The 23,433-nt window shown below is 43.7% G+C and overlaps 1 protein-coding gene across 3 annotated transcripts in view; it reads right to left on the reverse strand.

Moving 5' to 3' along the window:
* The window catches only part of ttc7a.L (tetratricopeptide repeat domain 7A L homeolog), a 212,277-nt gene that overhangs the window by 170,250 nt on the left and 18,594 nt on the right, over nucleotides 1–23,433 (reverse strand). For all 3 annotated transcript variants that reach the window (XM_041562490.1, XM_041562488.1, XM_041562489.1), the window contains exons 4-6: nucleotides 19,170–19,300; nucleotides 18,837–18,955; nucleotides 1,859–1,937 (exon numbers count right to left, since the gene is read on the reverse strand). In XM_041562490.1, coding sequence (XP_041418424.1) covers nucleotides 1,859–1,937; nucleotides 18,837–18,955; nucleotides 19,170–19,300 — 329 coding nt within the window. The remainder of the gene's footprint in view (nucleotides 1–1,858; nucleotides 1,938–18,836; nucleotides 18,956–19,169; nucleotides 19,301–23,433) is intronic.

Here is a 23,433-nt window from a genome sequence, read left to right on the forward strand (position 1 = left end):
ACAAGCCTAATCAAACAAATGATTTATGCTTTCAAAGTTGGCCACAGGGGGTCACCATCTTGTAACTTTGTTATACATCTTTTCAAGACCAAGACTGTGCACATGCTCAGTGTGGTCTGGGCTGCTTAGGTATCGTCATAAACAAAGCTGCTTGAGTTCTGCATGGCTGGGAAGTAAGGCGGGGGCTCCCCCTGCTGTACATAAGTAAGATTGTTTCCCTGCAGAGCAGTTAGGGACCATCTGACAATTCCTATCCACAGCAGTAAATGAAGGGAGAATTTCACTGCATGCAGTCAGGTTTCTTATAAAAACAGTGCACATTTTTTAATTAAAGTAAATTGGACATAGGTTTATTAAAGAAAGTAAAAATGGGATTTAATTTTTTGCCTTTACATGCCCTTTAAGTCTAACGATGACAATAATTTAATAATTTTTTTTTCAGCAGGATGAATTCTGCAGCCCAATTTGGGGACTGTAAAAAATAAAGAAGCCTTTTATTAAATGGAAATGCTTTTATGTGCATGAAAGGCCTTTGGTTCCTTTGCAGCCTCGCCCATAGCCAAGGCCATAACGCACTTTACATCTCACCATTAACCCCTGTACAATGCTGTGGCTCAGACACCAGCCAGAGGAGAACTGGGGTTAGGATTTAGAATATAAGATTTCCTGCTAGTAATGGGCGAATTTTTCCCGTTTTGCTTTGCTTTGCTCTGTGAAATGGCGAAAAATCTAATGGGCGCCTTTAATTGTCGCCAGCGTTGGAATTGTTGCCAACGTCTGAATTGTCTGCGACATCAAAAAAAATTTGCCGGCAGAGAAGATTCGTTGGCGAATTTTCACTGCAATTTCACTAATTTATTAGCCGGCGGCAAAACGTGGAAATTCCACGTGAATTTGCGCCTGGCCAATAAATTTGCCCATCACTATTTCTTGCTCAATGCTATGGGTGTCCCACCAGCCCAGTCCGACCCTGATTTCGAACTCCCAGCAGCCTCAGCTAGTCATCTGTCTTTATTTTATCAGACTTTCAAACAGCGTCAGACTGGAGGTTCCGAGGTTCACCGGAGTTTCCACCACTGGGAACCCCAGCACAAATCAAACCCTTGCTTAACTCTCAAATGCTACACATTTTATATTATTTGTTTTAGTAAATTAGGCTCTGGTTTGGTTTCATGTATCGCTGAATCTTCTGTGGATTCTATATTTTTGCAGTATTTTAAGGGGCACCCCTTGAATAAAAATAATGGTAAACTCTGCTACTAGAAGAGCAATATATTTTGGTTACTGGGCTTCTCTGGCCCCGGCAACAAGACAGCATTTTACATTTTATTTCTTTGGAAACAAAGTGTCAGTGTCTGGATCATATGAAATGTCAATTGTAAGCTCAGGATTTGCTCAAACCCTTAACTTGTTTGTTCCGCTACTGCAGTAAAGCAAAGAAACCTCCTTCTTTACAAAGCAGAAATGTGAATGGTCCAGAGAGTGGAAGCAGAAAGAGGTGCAAGATCCTTATTATATATGAATAAATAACTCCTATCGGTTTTAGCCTGTATCTCAACTGGACTTCAACCTGTAGCTCTTGTTGAACTACAGCTCCAAGCCGTTGCCTGTCCCTGAGAGTCGTAGTTCAGCGAGAGCCACAGGTTGAAGATAAGGGAAAAGTTGTTGAATGAATGATTCAGTTCCCAGAGAAAAGACTTCCCATGGGGCAGACGGGAGTGCGGGAGCCTGGGCAGTGCCATTCCAGTGCTAATGTGTTTATAATGGCTGCTCTCATTAGTATCAGGGGTTAATTAATTTGTCTGTTTAACCCTATAGAAAAATCACTTTATAGCAGGGCATGAGAACATAAACTCACTGTTTTGAAGTTCTGCGTGGCTTTGGTCTCCACAACCCTCAGAACGTCTCTCAGCTCTTTTATTCCTTTTAAGACATTTCTGGGAAAGACAAGAAAACATTGAGCCCCCGTGAGTATTCGCAGGCACATCAGAGAGCCCCAAACTGGATTTAAAGGGGTAAACCTTTAAGATAAATCTTAGTATGTTATAGAATGGCCAGCTCTAAGCAACTTTTCAATTGGTCTATATGACCTGAGTAGGGTCCTTGCCTTGTTTAAAGGGGAAGTAAAGTGTAAAATAGAATAAGGCTAGAAATGCTGTATTTTCTATACTAAACATAAACATGAACTTACTGCACCACAAGCCTAATCAAACAAATGATTTATGCTTTCAAAGTTGGCCACAGGGGGTCACCATTTTGTAACTTTGTTATACATCTTTGCAAGACCAAGACTGTGCACATGCTCAGTGTGGTCTGGGCTGCTTAGGGATCGTCATAAATGATCAAAACAGCACAAGTCAAATAATATCTTCCAGAAGCCGATACAACAAGACTGATTAATAATCAGAATATACAGACTGCACTGGGTCCTGTGTTGTCATGTAATCTAATGTGGATTTTATAGTTTTTGTATTGTTTAATATAAACTTTCTCCAACTCTGCAGAACCAGTGGCTGCAGCAAAATAATCCTCCAAATAGAATCCCAGTTTATCTGTTTAAATCTGGCTCCATGATCTTTGTCCCTGCAGCTGGAGTTGGAAACAGTAAAGGGGATGTAAAGGCAAAAATAAAATCCAATACAAATCTCGACACAGTCGCTGACTGCTCTAAAGGGAAACAAACAAAGCTGCTTGAGTTCTGCATGGCTGGTAAGAAAGGCGGGGGCTCCCCCTGCTGTTCATAAGCAGGCCCGGATTTGTGGCGAGGCCACATAGGCCCGGGCCTAGGGCAGCACATTTTTGGGGGCGGCATGCCGCCCAGCCGCTCTGTGGGGAGCCTGTGCTTCCCAGTGCTCCGGCACTCGCACGCTGGCGCTTTTGCGTCAGCGTGTGGTAGTGCGGGCGGGCGCTAGGACCGTGTGGAGCACACAGCCTAGGGGTGCCCGCCCAGCGAATCCGGCGCTGTTCATAAGTATGATTGTTTCCCTGCAGAGCAGTTAGGGACCGTATGACAATTCCTATCCACAGCAGTAAATGAAGGGAGAATTTCACTGCATACAGTCAGGTTTCTTATAAAAACTGTACACATTTTTTTTATTAAAGTATATTGGAGACAGGTTTTTTTTTTCATTAAAGATTGTAAAAATCAGATTTTTTTTTTTTTTTTTGCCTTTACATGCCCTTTAAGATTTTAGGCTTAAAGGTAATGGATGTTTCTTTGAGATTATGGTGTTAACAAAGTAACATTTTTCCCCAATTTTTCCTTTCCTGATCCTAATTTGCATGTGCGAATTAGAATTCTGCAGAATATTTCATGAAGGATTCAGGGACTTGGCCGAATCCCAAATAGTGTATTTGGTGCATCCCTAGTTTAGACCAGTTTTTGGGTAGGTTCGATAATAACTTGTTTATAGCTTTATTTCCCTAACTGTAACATTTTAGATGTGAAATAAGCTTGATGTATAGAATCTCAAATGTCGAGCCATGCTTTCATCTCTTTCAAAAGATTCTTCAAAAGCAATATGAGATTTTTGGGAAGGATTAGTTTTGAATAAAATATAAATTACTTTCAGTATGTTTGAGTTGATGTTTTTCAGAAAAGCAATTCCGAAAGAGATTAATGCTCCTCTTATATAAGCCTTCCAGGTGTCCCAGAATAATAGAGGGTTATCCTTGTGAATGTTCTTTTCTGCTGAAAATGAGGTCCATCCATCCTTCAACCGCTGTTGAAAATCTGGTCTTGAAGACAAAATTGTAGGGAAGTTCCAGGGGATGTACGATTTTGAGATGGAATTAGAGTAATGCTGACAGGAGTATGGCCTGAATATGTGAATATTCCTATCTTGGCGTCTTCGATAAATTGGTAGAAGTCAGAATATAATTCTCGTGGCAGTAATCCCGACGGATTAAGGAGCCTCCAGATATTTATCATTTATGTTATGACAGTTGAGGTTTTTGTGAAATAATATTGAAACATATATTATATGTATATATAATATTGAGATCGATGGAGGGGAGAACGACGAAGGGGAGGGAGCTCGATGGTGGCGGAGGGGAGAACGAGGGAGGTGAGAGCGACGGAGGGGAGGGAGAGCAACGGAGGGGAAGGTTGAGCAACGGAGGGGAGGCCTACAGAGGGGAGGGAGGGGAGAGTGAGGGACGGGAGAGCAATGGAGGGAGGAGAGATTGATGATGGGGAGGGTGAGTGACGGAGGTTAGGTGTGAAGGACGGAGTGGAGAACGACAAAGTGGAGGGAGAGCGATGGCGACGGAGGGGAGAACGAGGGAGGGGAGAGCGACGGAGGGGAGGGAGGGGAGAGTGAGGGAGGGGAGAGCAATGGAGGGGGGAGAGATTGATGGAGGGGAGGGTGAGTGACGGAGGTTAGGTGTGAGGGACGGAGGGGAGAACGACAAAGGGGAGGGAGAGCAATGGCGATGGAGGGGAGAATGAGGGAGGGGAGAACGGCGGAGGGAGAGAGACGGAGGGGAAGGTTGAGCAACGGAGGGGAGACCGACAAAGGAGAGGGAGAGTGAGGGAGGGAGGGAGGGAGGGGGAGAGCGAGGGGGAGCGACAGAGGGGAGGAGAGTGACAGAGGGGAGGGAGAGCGATGGAGGGGAGGGGTGAGAAACAGAGAAAAGTTAACGTAAAGGTGAACCGCCCCTTTAATTGATTGGTCATCGACAGAATGAATTTCTGAAAATAATAGTACGATGTGTAAAAAAAAACTAGTGGGAATGTGACAAAAAATTTAATATAAAAACAGAGCCATTATTAAAATATATTTATTGTGTTATTTCAAATGATTTTATATATTTATATAGCCTGTATCTAGTTTAATATGTATGCCATTGCATGAATTTGCAACTATAAATATTTATGGAGAAATGTAAAATGAAGACCAGTGAGGAATGACTCAATATGCAGGGGCGTCTCTGCACACAGATATCTGGGTCCCCTAGGGATTTTGGGGGGTGCAGACAACTGGGGAAGGAGCCGTTTGTTGAATATTCAGTTGAATCTGATGCTGCCAAAGTCCTGAGAGACCTGCTGAGCCCAGGGCTCAATTAAGCCACAGCAGAAGATTCAAATACACTGTACAGCTATGGGACCTGTTATCCAGAATGCTCGGGATAGAGTCCTGTGCGGGTCCATTTTTTGGTACCCCTACCCGACCTGTACCTGCAACCTGCAATCTGCAACCCTGACCCGCATTCTTACACGCTTGGAACAGCTACCCGACCCGCAAGAAACTTATCCGCAACCCGCTGACCATCCTAGGTCCTAATCCCCCTAGCAACCATGCATTGATTTGAATAAGAGACTGGAATATAAATAGGAGAGGCCTGAATAGAAAGAGGAGTAATAAAAAGTAGCAATTACAATACGTTTGTAGCCTTACAGAGCATTTGCTTTTTAGATGGGATCAGTGACCCCTATTTGAAAGCTAAAAAAAATAAGAAGAAAAAGGAAATTATTAAAATAACTATAAAAAATAAATAATGAAGACCAATCCTAAAGTTGCGTAGAACTGGGCATACAATAAGTTCATTTAAAGGAAAACTGCCCCTTTAACAGATACTGTTACTATGGGTTACTTGGACTGGGGCAATTACATTATCCCAGTAAAGCTTTATTTCCCTGGCAAATGTTTCCCAGGTCTCTGTTACAAGACCAGTCCCCTTGGCCATCAGCAGGGTGTCAGATTCTGCTTCAACTACAACTTGTCACAATATTCATCACTCCTGACTTTCTGGGTCTAACAACACAAAATGTGTTTCAGGGAATAGTTTAATTGATTTTTACCTGGGCTTGTTTATCAGCAAAAACTATTTGGATTCAGAATAATATTTTATTATTGCCTGCCAGCTGTGTTATAAGATTACTGGAGATGGTGCTCCCTCTAGTGGCCATAAAGGGACACTGCCTCTAAATCCAAAAAGAGAGAGAGACTACAAACTGTCACTACAAACTGTCACTTCCTGTTACTGTCACACACAAAGCACATGACTAAAGCTCCCCATAGACGCAAAGATTTTTCTTGCCGAACGACCGATTTTACCGAAGTCCGACCAATCCTTCGAAATTATAGTGCGGTTAATGGGATTCAAACGATCGTACATCTTACGATTTTTAAAAAATCTTTGTCAGTCCCAGTGCAATGTATCTATGTTTGCAGGGCCAAGTAGGCAGCTCCCCTTTGTTTTCCTGGCAAATCGGTCTTTTTAGTTGATGGTCAATTCGTACGATCGTTCCGAGATAATCGTGGTCTAACGATGACGAACGGATCTTTTAAAAATCTTTACATCTATGGCCAGCTTTAAGCTAATAAAAGTATGTAGATCCCGAAATAGTGATATCCATAGTATATAACCAAGTAAACTGTCTGAAGTCAAACAAAATGAATAAAATGGAACCAGGACGTAATCAGAGGTGATGTAGCCTGGAGCAAAAATCATCACTTCAAAAAGTGGTAATCTACAACTCTGAGCAGTCAAAGGATTAAAGGAGCTGGACTTGAATGACGGCTAAAGGGCCATAATTTGGGCAAATCAAATATAAAATGTTAGTCATCATCTTTCCTTACTAAACCCACTCTTCTACAGTCACATTCCCTTCCCAGAGACTATTATCCCACTGTTACCTATAAGACCACCATTCTCCCTACTTACAAACTGCTATCCACAGTCACACTCCCTTCCCAGAGACTATTATCCACTGATTACTATAGGCCCAATTTTCCCCCTACTATGAAATGGCTATCCCCACAAATCACCCCTCCCTTCCCCGAGATATTAACCCCTGTTACTATAGACACCTTTTCCTCCCTACTATACCAACTGCTATCCCCACACAACTCCTTCCCAGAGAAATATTATCCACTGTTAAAATATGAACAACCATCTTCCCCCTAATAATCCCTCTTTCCCACAACCCCAACCCCCCCTTCCCAAGAAAATATTTTCCAAATTTACTATAGAAGACCATCTCCCCCCACTATACCTGCTATTCCACCAGTCCCCCCCCCCCCCAAAGACTATTTTTCCCCTTTTATATAGGCCAATCCCTTTCCCCTATAAAAATATCCTTTCCCACGGGTACCTCCTTTCCAAAGAAAAAAAATTAACCCCTTAAAAATATAGACCCCAACCCCCCCCCCCCTTATATACCTGCATCCCCACAGACCCCCCACTCCTTCCCAAAAGGACTATTTCCCCCACTTTAACCTAAAACCCCATTTCCCCCCCCTAAAAACCCCCCCCTTTTCCCAAGTCACACTCCCCCCAAAAAGAGAAAAATTGTCCCATTTTAACTAAAAGGCACCATCCCCCCTTACCTAACACTAAATCCTTCCCCCCAAAAAAAACCCCTTAAGAGACTATATCCACTGTTAACTATAAACCAAATCCCCCCCTAAAAATAAAGAATCTCCCCTAACCCCCCCAATCACACTCCCTTTCCCCCAGGGACTATTTTTTCCCTTTTAAAACTATCGACCCCCCCCTTCCCCCCCAATTTAAGACCCATCCCCCAGCCAAAACCCCCCCTTCCCCCAGGGGCTTTTCCCCACTTTTTAAAAGGGAACCCCATCTCTCCCTCCCCCCCCCCGGGCATCCAAAACAGAAACCCCCCTTCCCCCCGGGAAGACTATTATCCACTGTTATATGGGCCCCCCAATTTTCCCCCCAAAAACCCCTGCTACCCAAAAACCCAAACCCCCTTTCCCAAACCCCTTTAAAACCCCACTTTACTAAAAGCCCCACCATCTTCCTAACATCCCCTGCTATCCCACAGTTCCAACCCCTTCCCCCAAGAGACTATTTTCCCCCTGTTACTAAAGGGGCCACCTTTTTCTCCCCCCCCTTAAAAACCTGAAAATCCCCCACAGTCACATCCCTTTCCCCCAAGACTTTAATTCCCCCTGTTACCTATGGACAGGCATTCTTCCCCCTAAAAATACCTGCTTTTTCCCCCCGTCAACTCCCTTCCCAACCAATTTTTACCCCCCTTTTTATTTATGGGAAAACCACCCCTCCCCCCTCCCTAAACCCCCCCCTACCCCCCCCAGTCCCCCACCCCTTCCCCAAGAAAAAAATTATCCACTGTTAAAGGAACCCCCCTCTCCACTTAAAAAAAAAAAATTTTCCCGTTTGTTTTTCCAAGCAACCCTTCCCCCCAGAGACTTTAACCAAAAAGTTATTAAGGCCCCCATCTCTCCCTTAAAAACCTGAAAATTAAAAACCACACCCCACACCCCCCCCAAACTTTTCCCCCCTGTTACTAAACCCATCTCTTTAAAAACCCCTGCTATCCCCCCAGCCAAAAACCCCCTTTCCCAGAGATTTTTCCCAAGGGTTTTCCCTAGGGGAAACCATCTCTCCCCCCAAAAAACCTGTATAAACCAGCACCCCCCCTTCCCCAAAAAACTATTCCCCCACTGTTATATGGCCCCCATTTTTTCCCTACAAAAAACCTAAAACCCCACAGTCCCCCCCCCCTTCCCCCAAGAGACTATTATCCACTGTTATTTGGGGCAACTTTTTTCCCCCATTACCTTTTTCCCCACAGCCCAACCCCCTTCCCAAAAAGACTATTATATGTTATTTAGGGGCCCCAATTTTCCCCTTTTACTATACCTCCAAACCCACTTTTCACACCCCTTCCCAAACTATTCCCCCCATTTTTACTAAAACCCCCCATTTCCCCCCCTTAAAAAAGGGCTATCCCACAGTCACACCCCCCTTCCCAAAAAACTATTTTCCCATGTTTTAATTTTAAACCTCCCCCCCAATAAAAAAACCCCCCCTACCCCCCAGTCAAACCCCTTTCCCCCGAGACTATTACCCCATTTTTAACTATAGGCCCATTCTCCCTACTATACAACCCCCAATCCCCAATAAAAACTCCCTTCCCAGAGACAAATTCCCCCACTTTAAAATTTAAAAAGGCCCCCTTTCTCTCCCCTAAAACCGGGTTACCCCATCACCACCCCTTCCCCCAAAAAACCTATTCCCCCACTGTTACTTAGCCCCAACCCTCTCCCTACTATAAACCTTAATCCCCAGTCACCCCCCCTTCCCCAGAACCCCTATTTCCCATTTTTCTAATAACCCCATTTCCCTAATAAAAATTTTACCCCCCTTTCCCCCCCCCTTCCGGGAGATATTGTCCCATTTTTATAGGGGAAACCTTCCCCTCCCTACTAAAACATTATACAGTCACACTCCCTTCCAGAGACTATTATCCACTGTTACTATAGACACCATCTCTCCCTACTATACCTGCTTCCCACAGTCACCTCCCTTCCCAGAACTATTATCCCTGGTTACTATAGACACCATCTCTCCCTTACTATACCTGCTATCCCACAGTCACACTCCCTTCCCCAGAGACTATTATCCACTGTTACTATAGACACCATCTCTCCCTACTATACCTGCTTCCCACAGTCACACCTCCCTCCCAGAGACTATTATCCACTGTACTATAGACACCAATCTCTCCCTACTAATACCTAAGCTATCCCACAGTCAACACTCCCTTCCCAGAGCTATTGTCCCACTGTTACTATAGACACACTCTCTCCCTACTATACCTGCTATCCCCCCAGTCACCTCCCTCCCAGAGACTATTGTCCCACTGTTACTATAGGCACCATCTCTCCTACTATACATGCTACCCCACAGTCACACTCCCTTCCAGAGACTATTTATCCACTGTTACTATAGACACCATCTCTCCCTACTATACCTGCTATCCCACGTCACACTCCCTTCCCAGAGACTATTATCCACTGTTACTATAGACACCATCCCCCTCCCTATATACCTGCTATCCCACAGTCACACTCCCTTCCCAGAGACTATTATCCACTGTTACTATTAGACACCATCTCTCCCTACTATACCTGCTATCCCACAGCACACTCCCTTCCCAGAGACTATTATCCACTGTTACTATAGGCACCACTCTCCCTTACTATACCTGCTTATCCCACAGTCACAATCCCTTCCCAGAGACTATCTATCCACTTATATAGACACCATCTTCCCTACTATACCTGCTATCCCACAGTCACACTCCCTTCCCAGAGACTATTATCCACTGTTACTATAGCACCATCTCTCCCTACATATACCTGCTATCCCACAGTCACACTCCCTTCCCAGAGACTATTATCCCACTGTTACTATAGACACCATCTCTCCCTACTATACCTGCCTATCCCAACGTCACACTCCCTTCCCAGACACTATTATCCATGTTATCTATAGGGCACCATCTCTCCCTACTATACCTGTATCCCACAGTCACACTCCCTTCCAGAGAATTTATCCCACTGTTACTATAGACACCATCTCTCCCTACTATACCTGCTATCCCACAGTCACACTCCCTTCCCAGAGACTATTAACCACTGTTACTATAGCACCATGCTCTCCCTACAACCTGCTATACCACAGTCACACTCCCTTCCCAGAGACTATTATCCCACTGTTACTATAGACCCATTCTCCCTACTATACCTGCTATCCCACAGTCACACTCCCTTCCCAGAGACAAATTAACACTGTTACTATAGGCACCATCTCTCCCTATAACCTGCTATACCACAGTCACACTCCCTTCCCAGAGACTATTATCCCACTGTTACTATAGGCACCATCTCCCCCCTACTATACCTGTTTATCCCACAGTCACACTCCCTTCCCAGAGACTATTATCCACTGTTATATAGGCAACATCCTCCCTATATACCTGCTACCCCACAGTCACACTCCCTTCCCAGAGACTATTATCCCACTGTTACTATAGGCACCATCTCTCCCAAACTATTACCTGCTATCCCACAGTCACACTCCCTTCCCAGAGACTATTATCCACTGTTACAAAAGACACCATCTCTCCCTACTATACCTGCTATCCCAACAGTCACACTCCTTCCCCAGAGACTATTATCCCACTGTTACTATAGGCACCATCTCTCCCTACTATACCTGCTATCCCACAGTCACACTCCCTTCCCAGAGACTATTATCCCACTGTTACTATAGGCACCATCTCTCCCTACTATACCTGCTATACCACAGTCACACTCCCTTCCCAGAGACTAGTATCCCACTGTTACTATAGGTATTTGCTTTTATAGAACATACTGTGGCTGGAGAACATTCTCTGAGAGAGGAAATCAAATGAGAATGTGAGACAAGTCAGGGAAATAAGGAGGGTGAGTACAGGACATGCTGGGAATTGTCTTGATACAAAAAGGAAATCAGTGGAATGTCCCACATATTCGGTTCTTATCAAGTCTCTGCTCTATAAGGAAATCTCCTGAGGAAAAGCTGATCCTGCTGGTGCCCGGGAGGAACCTCCATTCGTGAAACAGATCTTTTATTTACCACTCACATACGGTGACTGTACATTCCCATGGTGCATCACTGGTGCCAATTTAATAAAAATCAGTCCCAGTTCTCCTTTAAGTGAGTGTGTGCTCAGTCGTACAAATTATACAAATCCCATAATAATATTATTTTAGCAGCTGCATGTGATACAATGGCCTATTCTTCTTGTTCTCCACCAATTCCCTGGCTCTGTATTTTCTTATCTTATCTCACATGCAAAGCTGAGCTCCAGTACCGGCCCTCGGATCAGAGTCCAGTTGTGCAGCTGATTGTTATAAGGTCTTAAAGGCACCACAACCTCTTAAGGAGAAGCGCAGTCTCAATGACTATTTCTTTCTCTTGCCATTTATTTCAATAGGAGAACCTGCCCAACGGATGTTCTGTTCCACATTTAAAGGGGAATGTTGGGAGTTATTGTACAACAAAATGCTGATGGCAGCTCCAGGCTGAATATCTATCAGTTGGATAAGGTCTCCAGAACATAATGGGTGGGCAGGCAGAGTTGTAGGTTGTTTACTGCTTCCGTGCAAGATGTATGGCAGCACCACCGGCTCCTGCACTGAATCATTACTAGGTGTGGCACCTAATGATCTCACCGCTCCAGTACAGACTTATTGAAAGAATTGCCCTGGAGGCATCATTGTGCCGGCATATTTATTAACAGGGAATGGCTGGAGACTGGCAACTCAACCCGTGTGGCACAAAACCCACAGCACAGAATAACAAGCAGAGTTTTATATGGGGGAAGGGTACAAAGTGGGACACAATATTGATAGTGCAAAAAATATAATATTTATACAATATTCCCCAGATTTCCAGCATAAATACACAAACGCTGCAACAAAATGTACCACAATATGTGCCATAATATGCACTTGTTTGTCTATTATACACGGTGCAGCAATATTAGGCCCTCCAGCTCCCCGGACTGCTGCTCTGGTCATGGACCGTGATCATTTTGTTTTAAGTCAGTTCAGTTATTTCATTTCGTTTTACAACAGGTCCGATGGTGCTCCTGGGAAATTTGACTTTTTAAAAAAGGAGAACTAAAGCCAAAACATGAATATGGCTAAAAATGCTGTATTTTATATACACAACTCATTGTACCAGCCCAGAGGTTCAGCAGCTTTATAACGATCCCGGCCTTGTTAGTTGGAACTTGTTAGGCATCTTTTGTGTGTCAGTGGCACTGCACATGCTCAGTGGGCTGCTGGTGGGAAGATAAGGTTAGGGGCTCTCAGAAATAATCGGAGGCACAGTTTTAACTGGCCTTGGGCTGGTACCAAAGTAGGCTGCAATCATATGTGCAAAATATTTATATGGTGTGCACAGGGTCAGACTGGGCTGGTGGGACACCGGGAAAAAACCTGGTGGGCTCTGCTGACCCAGACCTGCTCCAAGATAATATAAAGTATGTGCGGGGGGAGCTGACGGGTTGTAGCTGGAGTTGGGAGGGGACTAGTGATGAAAGGGGCGGCTGCAGTTGGGGTGGGGGGGGAACCTCAGACAGCAGCCATGATGGGACACAGACCCCCCCCCAATGTGATGCTGGGTGTGCAAATAAGCTCCCGCTTATATTAAATGCTTCCTGCTGTCTTTACAAGCAGGATAAAATAAGAGCATTAATATATGTATTTAATTTTTTTTAAAATGTGTGATCTCCCGGCTGAAATACAAAGCTTAATTTAATTTTTTTCACTAATCTTCTAATCTCTTGCACTACGGGTGCTTGTAAGGGACAAACAGAATACATTTGTATCCCCAGTTCAACGGGTAAAGCTACCCCCAGAATCAGTAAACGAGTGGGATGTGGGATTAGTTGATGTCGATATCAGTTGATTTAATGTGCAGATTTTGTAACATTTAGAAACGGAAATGTGGAAGTAAATATTTCCCCAGTAATGATCAGGCTGTTGTAAAATAACAGGGACAATTAATGGTCGAGTGAAGAAGTGTTTCCAGTCAGGGGATTTCAGCCGCTCTTTTACTGACCACAAACCGCAGGGAGTTGTTATGATTATCGGGAGATAACATTTCATAGATAGCAAGCCTACAAGCATAAGGCTGTTAAAGGGCAATGTCACCTTCATTTGTTATTTACATTTTACCTACTGAAAATATGAAAACCCTTCTCTAGTATATTTAATGTGTAGCAGCACGGCTCTAAAGATTTAAGGCTCAAGCTCCATTAGCCCCTAACAAGGTTACAAATAAAGGAAAACACTGGTGTATCAGCCATAGTCCTGAGAGTATTTAGGGCATCAAATACTGGAAGTGTCCCCCCAAAATATACTTGACATTCCACTTCATGTAGCACAGAAAAGACATTTTATCCAACTATATATATGATTATATTTAGGCTATACCTTCTCTGCACCTGACTCACACAAAAAAACATAAAATAACTGTGCCTATATGTTTATTAACTCCATCGATGCGCAACCACAGGAAGCCAGGAGCGCTAGGTTTGAACACTGAACTTCCTGTAGGCGACATCTCTCAGTTGTAAATGTATTTCTGTCAGTTGTAACCCACTCATACGGGCACATTGCTTCCTTCCTGCATGAGAATAATTCGACTTCACATGTACATAACACAGCACACGTATATCTCTAATACACAGGGCTTTACAGAGAGAGACAAGAGTAACTGAACAGCAAAAAAAGTAAATATAAATATGGAAGCTTCAAGGTATCCTCAAACATTTCTGAGATAAAATGCTCTCAAGGTTTTGGCACAATATAGTGAATAAAACTGCAGCAATTGTAGAGAGGATGGATAAAACTGCAGTAGTTGTAGAGATGATGGATAGGGGTAGAAGGATGGATAAAACTGTAGCAGTTGTAGGGAGGATGGATAGAGGTAGAAGGATGGATAAAACTGCAGTAGTTGTAGGGAGGATGGATAGGGGTAGAAGGATGGATAAAACTGCAGTAGTTGTAGGGAGGATGGATAGGGGTAGAAGGATGGATAAAACTGCAGTAGTTGTAGGGAGGATGGATAGGGGTAGAAGGATGGATAAAACTGCAGTAGTTGTAGGGAGGATGGATAGGGATAGAAGGATGGATAAAACTGCAGCAGTTGTAGGGAGGATGGATAGGGATAGAAGGATGGATAAAACTGCAGTAGTTGTAGAGATGATGGATAGGGGTAGAAGGATGGATAAAACTGTAGCAGTTGTAGGGAGGATGGATAGAGGTAGAAGGATGGATAAAACTGCAGTAGTTGTAGAGATGATGGATAGGGGTAGAAGGATGGATAAAACTGCAGTAGTTGTAGAGATGATGGATAGGGGTAGAAGGATGGATAAAACTGCAGTAGTTGTAGGGAGGATGGATAGGGGTAGAAGGATGGATAAAACTGCAGTAGTTGTAGAGATGATGGATAGGGGTAGAAGGATGGATAAAACTGTAGTAGTTGTAGGGAGGATGGATAGGGGTAGAAGGATGGATAAAACTGCAGTAGTTGTAGGGAGGATGGATAGGGATAGAAGGATGGATAAAACTGCAGCAGTTGTAGGGAGGATGGATAGGGATAGAAGGATGGATAAAACTGTAGCAGTTGTAGTGAGGATGGATAGGGGTATAAGGATGGATACAACTGCAGTAGTTGTAGGGAGGATGGATAGAGGTAGAAGGATGGATAAAACTGCAGCAGTTGTAGGGAGGATGGATAGGGGTAGAAGGATGGATAAAACTGTAGCAGCTGTAGGGAGGATGGATAGGGGTAGAAGGATGGATAAAACTGCAGCAGTTGTAGGGAGGATGGATAGGGGTAGAAGGATGGATAAAACTGCAGTAGTTGTAGGGAGGATGGATAGGGGTAGAAGGATGGATAAAACTGTAGCAGTTGTAGGGAGGATGGATAGGGGTATAAGGATGGATACAACTGCAGTAGTTGTAGGGAGGATGGATAGAGGTAGAAGGATGGATAAAACTGCAGCAGTTGTAGGGAGGATGGATAGGGGTAGAAGGATGGATAAAACTGTAGCAGCTGTAGGGAGGATGGATAGGGATAGAAGGATGGATAAAACTGTAGCAGTTGTAGTGAGGATGGATAGGGATAGAAGGATGGATAAAACTGTAGCAGCTGTAGGGAGGATGGATAGGGATAGAAGGATGGATAAAACTGTAGCAGTTGTAGTGAGGATGGATAGGGATAGAAGGATGGATAAAACTGTAGCAGTTGTAGTGAGGATGGATAGGGATAGAAGGATGGATAAAACTGTAGCAGTTGTAGTGAGGATGGATAGGGGTAGAAGGATGGATAAAACTGTAGCAGTTGTAGGGAGGATGGATAGGGGTATAAGGATGGATACAACTGCAGTAGTTGTAGGGACGATGGATAGAGGTAGAAGGATGGATAAAACTGCAGCAGTTGTAGGGAGGATGGATAGGGGTATAAGGATGGATAAAACTGCAGTAGTTGTAGGGACGATGGATAGATTCGGTGGATAAAACTGGAGCAGTCATTTTGTAGGGAGTACGGTTGGGGTACATGAGTTTGCTAATATTCTGTGGGAACATGTTTGGACCTATAGAGTACTTCATTGGAAAAACAGGGGGGGTTCTAATGCTTTCTCCTTAGTTTTATATACTGACATTTGTATTGTAGATTAGGTTTCACTCATGGGGGTTCCTGCAGCCCCACAAATTACTGTGCCTGAATGGGAACATTGGGAATTTGCTGTGCTCTCCCCAGGCAACTATTTACTCCTGGAACCTCTTCTGGTGCTCCTTAAACCTGGGGCTGTTGGGTCCAATCTGCAGCTTTGTCTCAATAACTATTGTAAGAGTTCAGTCCCACCTTCCTAAACATTGTATTCTGTGCTATCCTGCCCTGTGTTGTGCACCTTTAGAGAACAAAGGTAAATATTGCACAGTAGAGAATAATGGGTGGGAAGGATTGGTGCCAAGCAAGAGTCGCATATTGCACGGGTGCTACAGTGTTATTCATGCTGGAGAATAAGAGCCTTTTGCAAATATTTAGCCCCAAGCTTTCTTTAATTATCAGTGCCAGGTTTCAGCTTATGCGGCTACTGAGAATAAGGCCACGGGACTGGGGCACAGGAAATTTGTGGTCTGCTTTGACTTTCGTCTATTCAATCCAACCTCATCCAACAGCAAGCTCCATTGTGTTACATGAACTGGAACAAGATACCCTTTATTTCACTATATCCTACCGGTTTCAGATGCCAAAAAAGTCTGCACTGATTGGTTAAGAAGAAAAAAAAAACATTTTCACAATTAGCTCTACACATTCAGTAAGGATATTGTGCTGCAATCACTGGCTCAGGTTATTCCCAACAATGTTGCATCTACACGTGTTCCCCCCGGGGGATGAGACAAGGCTGGGCTGGACTCTATTTGGGATAGGACCAATGCTCAGGACTAATTAAACATCACCGGGTCTAGGATTAGGTCTCTCTTCTCATGGGAAGTGGCTACCCCCCCCCCCCCAGGTAAGCCAACTGACATTAATCAATAGTTTAAACCAGAGACTCATTAACTGGGAAATAATCAATAACCTTTATGATGGAGTGCAACACTTCAATTAGCAGAACCCTGGGACAACTCCAATGGACCCAAAATGTCAAATACCTTGTTATGAAGCACTGCATGACCAACCTGTACCTTTCTATCCCATGCAAACTGACTTCTGTATGGTGCTGTCTGCCCAAACTTCTTATTCACCTTCATTTATCTACTCTACACAGCTCAACCAGCCAGTGACCTTGCCTAGAATAAGCTATGACACCCTCCATACCAGAAACACACACACATAGGTGAATGGTCTGGTTTTGCCAAATCAGCATGTGTATTTCTTAGCTTCCCAGTATCCCTTCATATTGCTCTGGACCACGGGAACTGTTCTTACTTAGCCGGAAAGCTGTGCCATGGACTCAGTGTCGGACTGGGACACCAGGGGCCCACCAAAAACCTTGAGACCAGGGACCCACTCAAAGTATTAGTTTCTTCTTTCCTTGCTCAACCTCTATTTTCCTAGTCTCTTTTCTTTACATACTATAACCTATTCTTCGATCTATTTAGCCTCTTTATTCTCATATAAATAAGGAATGGCCATGAAATAGGGCAAATGTTTAGAAGCAGGAGGGACCACTGACACCTTGGCCCACGGAGGGTTTTCCTGGTATCCCGGTGGGCCAGTTCGACACTGCATGGACTGTTGCCAACAATCCCCCTAGGGTTACCCACACCATGGCATCAACAAAAGGAGCACGGTTCAACATTTTTTGCACCAAACCTTCTGCACGTGTCCTTTTTTTTTTTAATAAATCTGGCCATAAGCCTTGCACCTTCCGTATTTGAGTTGCCCCCTGCTCCTTTGGTTGATGCCAGTTGCTCTACAGTTACTCCTGATACTGTTGGACTGGGAGCCCCAGAGAGAATTGTGTATGGAAGGTCAGTACAAGTATTAGCTGTGCTGGTTATATTGTATTTACCCACACCATGCCCACATGCAACAATTCTTGTCTTTTTCAAGTTGAAATCAATAAAAAGAACCCGAGAGTTCTATAGATAATTAAATAACTATAGATAATTAGAGAAAGCAGGCTGGGAGATACCCAGGTATGGACACCAACCCATCAGACCTACCATACATCGCACTGTTTTGGCTCAGTCTTTGGATTCGGATACGGCCCATGATCTTTGAACGTCACACTCAAAACATCCACTAAGTGGGAAGCTGTCGGAGACCCACTGCTCTCTCATTTATGCCCATTCGAAATATAGTGACATCAAACACCATATGCTATTGCTATAATAAATAATGTTCATCCCAGGAATTCTATCCAATGGATTTACCCCGACACTGCACTTCAGGCTACCAACACCTGGGCTTTAAAGGAGAAGGAAAGCTACCGATGCAGTTTATTGCCAACAGATTAGCCACAATAGTACAAGCTATAACACTATATTTATTCGGCAGTATGCTTTACCATACCAGAGTAATCAGCTCTAGAAGCTCTCTCTGTTTGTTTAGGATAGCAGCTGCCATATTAGCTTGCAGTGACATCACTGCCTGAGTCTCTCCCTGCTCACCCATAACTCTGGGCTCAGATTACAACAGGAAGGGAGAGAGGAGCAAAGTACACAATAGAAGGAAAGAAATGTGCTGTTTCTTATGACAGAGGACTCAGAGCAGCATTACTTTGAGGGGTTACTGGTGTATTTATATAGACCTTTCTGATAAAGCTTACTTAATTATAGCCTTTCCTTCTCCTTTAACCTTTTATAGCTGCCCTAAAATAAAGACCAAAAGTGCTTGATTATATTATATTTATGAAGAAATGGCGAACTGAGACAGTGTTAATCCCCCATTAGTTACAGCAGTTATTATAGGTCACACTATAATGTGCCCCTTCTCCCCGACTATTTTCCTGCCTTTGGAAGGCCCCAAATGTCGGCACTTACCCTCTTTTGAAGTGAGCAGCGTAGGCGCACTGGAGAGCAGATTCTAGAAAGTAGCCCAACTCAAAGTCATGGGACGGGGCACTGCCCTTAGAGCCTCTTGTGTGGGCGCTGTTATTGCTCTGTGTAGGAAAAACAAATATATCAGCTTGTTGCTTCTAGGGATGCACCAAAGTAACAATTCTTTGGATACGGCCAAATACCGAATCAGCCACTGGCTCTATACAGAATTAAATCTGAACCCTCCTTTGCATATTTTACAATTAGCTAAATAACAGACTGGGCAAGTAACTAGTGACTAGTAGGATAGTAGGGTGTATGTGGGGCCCAGCTTACCTTCTCCAGCTCCTGTAAGTAAACCTGAGCTATCCAGCTGGCCTTCTCAAAGCAACCAATGGCTTCCTCTTCCCTTTCCGACAGCCTCGCTCGGGACGCAATGGTTGCAGTGGAACGTTCTAGAGATAGACCTTCACAGAGGAGACAGGAGCAGGTTATTATAATGAGACGAGATAATACTCAGGGGCCAGGCTGGGGGTAATATCACTTTATGTGCCACCAGAATATACCAAGAAAATAAAGGCACATGCACGGCAAGGTTATTTTATAGCCAACCATGTAGCCTGTTGCCAACGGACAGGGAGAGGATAAGGTTCATTTATGAGAGTATGAGGGACTTTAATCCAAACGTGCTCCTTGCACTAGGATATAGTTGTGCTGAGCACCGTTGTGTCTGTCCTGCTTCTTCTACTTCTGCTCCTGCTGATGCAAAAGTGCAACCCTTATTGCTCATTCAAAAAGCACTTGAGATCTGGCTTCACTCTTGTACCTAGAGCCGGACTGGAAATCCCACACTAAATGCGGCACTGGAGGGCACACAGCACAACTCTCTTTTCCAACTGCCACATGCCGGGGTGTAAGTTCAGGGTTCCATGGTGGCCTGCACCTCCCCGTGCACCCTCACATGTATCCAAATGATGTGTAAATTAAATGATGAGTAGGAGGCACCTGTCCCTTATGAATAAAGTGCTGCCAAATGTAGGTGGAACTGTATGAATGGGACACTTGCAGGTCTGGCCTCTATTTTGGAGAGCAGCAATTCAGAAAAGTCGAGGGACAGAACACAAGTGCCCATCAAATGTGGTGGTTTTGCATCTTTTAATTGCACTCTGCTGCCAGCTCTGCACAAATCCACGTAGAAAATAAAAATGAACGGGTTGATGGTCCTTACAATAAGCTCTCTGGATGGGGGGTGAAACCGCTACGAGAGTTGGGAGGGGGTGAGAGGTTGAGCTGTGTTTGTGTGTCTATAAAAATGTTTATTGGAACCTTCAGCCCCCCCCCCCATGAGAACAAATCTAAATGGAAAGTGAGTGGCTGATCCCAGGGGATTGGAGAAGATGAAGGAAATGATGGGGAAAAACGCGATTCTCCATAATAACTCAATGGGAAAGGCAGGAAATTGGGAAAGGAACAGAAGAATCAAAGTTGTTACTCTGAGACCCAACAGTTTTATTTCTCATAATGAAGCACAAAACCCGGGACACACACTGTACATGTCAACAACACAGACACGCACACAAGCAGTGCCAGCCAATGCCACGTGGGTTATTTCAATTCCCTCTTAGAGACTCACACTGACAGCTGTGAACAATAAAAGTAGTGACATCACTAGGATGATGTCACAGCACCGATGTCATGCTCCCTATTAGACTGTCTCAATTTGATCTGCTACAGGATGGCAGACAGGCATTGTGGGTAAAATATATCTATTTCCAAGTAGATACGGCAGTGCCATTATATATAAATTCTGTAACAAGATCCCCACGTGGCATTGTGCCGAACCCCCGTGAGTGATGAGCCAGTTAGTGAATAGCATCGCACCTACTGTACATATAGGTTATAGTAATTACACATGCAAGGAATATCCATGCACAGGACAGTCACTGTTAAAAAGGAACTATTTTTCTTTAAAATTAAATTTAAAAAAAAAAATATCTGCTTATGAATCAAGAGTGAATGATTATCTATGGTTTCTTTAGGGGGGGATAAGTTATTAAAGAGTCAGAATAAGGGTCAAATTTTGTGTTTGCAGGTGGAAGTGGTATTGATGGTGCTGTTACTACTTCCTGCTGGCGCTGCTACTACTTCCTGCTGGTGCTGTTACTACTTCCTGCCTAGCATAAAGCAGCAGCCTGGTCTTGCTTTACGGCTGGATTTCCATGATCAAAATTACCTGGCACTGCTGTAAGATAATATCAAATAATGACAATATCAGCAGTTAAATGGGATAATACAGCCCTTGAAGCCACATTTATTTTTGCACACATTAAGAGGGGGACTGAAGCCTGTTTATTATAGGCATCAATTTCTTCCAATAGGCTGACAGGCAAAAATACAGAAGTTTCTTTCAAAATGTATAATGGCACATCACTAGCACAACATAATGAGCCACAATTTAATGGTGTCATTAAAGTAACAGCACTGATCGCCCAGAAACAGTGATCATCATACCTGGGTTTACAAGAGGATTGAATAGAATGATAGTTCCCCTTTAAGCGACAGATGTAGCAACGCAGAATCATTACGTACCGTTTGGTGAGATCGGATTATCCCAGGAAAGTGGGGGTGCATGCTGCAGAGAGCAGAATACAGGGAGCGACAAGATGGAATTATTCAGCAGCGAAGTCCACCCCGACGGCAGAAATACACATGGAGAAAAGAACTGAAAGTACTTAAAGCAATAATAACCCAAAGCAGATAGAGAAAGAGAGGATGGGGCTGCTAAACGTGGTGCAAAGTGATACTGATTCCATTCACGCTGTACAAAACTTGAAAAAAATGTTATAGCTGAGCCGAGTAAATCAAACCCCTGCACTGAACAGAGAATACATTGAAACTGACCTTGTTTGCTGTATTTATTTGAATATTAGATTATTTTACTTGTTAGTTTTTTTCCTCCTCTCTCTTGATCCCAACCTTCGTCTCTTCCCTTTGTAACTTTCTCATTTCCCATAAACATATTGTGGTGTTCATACAAATGGCCTGTAGATGTCACTGTGCCCAGACTTATACTGTTCACACTTTCTATACAGCTTGTGGTGTTAGAGTTGCTTACTGTTGTGTAATGGCTGCATGACTCTGCTAATAAAGCCCTGTTATACTCTACTCATCCTCGGCTACCCAAAACATAACACATATGTACATTTGGATGATTCGGATTTTATTATGTAGCGCCAGGACTGAACTGTCTGGACTGGGACACATAGGGAAAATTCCAACCTATTGGGGTTTTGCTCTACAAATGACTGGCTAAACTACAAATCCCAGCATTCTCTGTGTTCCTGACCTACAGCAGACTGCAATTGGATGTTCTGTATTTCAGTCTTCTGCTCTCCGCTGGAATTTCCCACGAATCACCCAAAACAAGTCTTGTTTGCTTTATATACAGCATCCTCATGTTTATATACTCCCTATTACCATGGCAACCATAATAAATACACATTGTAACAGTGACAGTAACCAAGCTGCCCTGAATGGTTTGAAAGTAGCTTTGGAAAATGTCAGTATTTGCCATCGACAGCACTCAAGGGGTTAAGGTTACAATCTGTCCGCGCCTTTCAATTGTCTACCCTGGTGGTTCTGACTACGGAAACAATGTAGCAGCTGTCAGAGAACATGCACGGCTGATTGAGAGACAGAGCCAGCAGTGCAGGAAGGGACAGACAGAAACTGTTTTCACTTCCAAATAAAATCAGTGAAAACTGTAAATATGTTGGAAAGTTGCTTAGAATGAAGTTGCTTAAAGGGGTTGTTCACCTTTAAATTAACTGTTAGTATGATGTAGAGAGGGATATTCTGAGACAATTTGCAATTGGTTTTCATTTTTTATTATTTGCAATTTTCGAGTTATTCAGCTTTTTGTTCAGCAGCTCGGTAATCAGTAATCTGGTTGCTAGGGTCCAAATTCCCCTAGCAACCATGCATTGATTTGAATAAGAGACTGGAATATGAACAGGAGAGGGACTGAATAGAAAGAGGGGTAATAGAAAGCAGTCAGAAGAAGGCGACAAATAATTCTAAAAACTATAAAAAATAAATAATGAAGACCAATTGAAAAGTTGCTTAAAGGGATACTGTCATTGGAAAACATGTTTTTTTCAAAACGCATCAGTTAATAGTGCTACTCCAGCAGAATTCTGCACTGAAATCCATTTTTCAAAAGAGCAAACTGATTTTTTTATATTCAATTTTGAAATCTGACATGGGGCTAGACATATTGTCAGTTTCTCAGCTGCCCCCAGTCATGTGACTTGTGCTCTGATAAACTTCAGTCACTCTTTACTGCTGCACTGCAAGTTGGAGTGATATCACCCCCTCCCTTTTCCCCCCCAGCAGCCAAACAAAAGAACAATGGGAAGGTAACCAGATAGCAGCTCCCTAAGGGCTCTTACACACGGCCGTTCCGACCTGCGCTCCCCTGCGTTCCGTTTTTTGGCGTTCAGCCGCAGGGGAGCGCAGGAATAGACGCAAGTAATGATTTGAAATGGGGCTGTACTCACGAAGGCGCGTGTAGGCGCCGAACGCAGGAAAAATGCAGCAT

The sequence above is a fragment of the Xenopus laevis genome, chromosome 5L (assembly GCF_017654675.1).
Source record: "Xenopus laevis strain J_2021 chromosome 5L, Xenopus_laevis_v10.1, whole genome shotgun sequence".
NCBI classification, from domain to species: Eukaryota; Metazoa; Chordata; class Amphibia; order Anura; family Pipidae; genus Xenopus; species Xenopus laevis.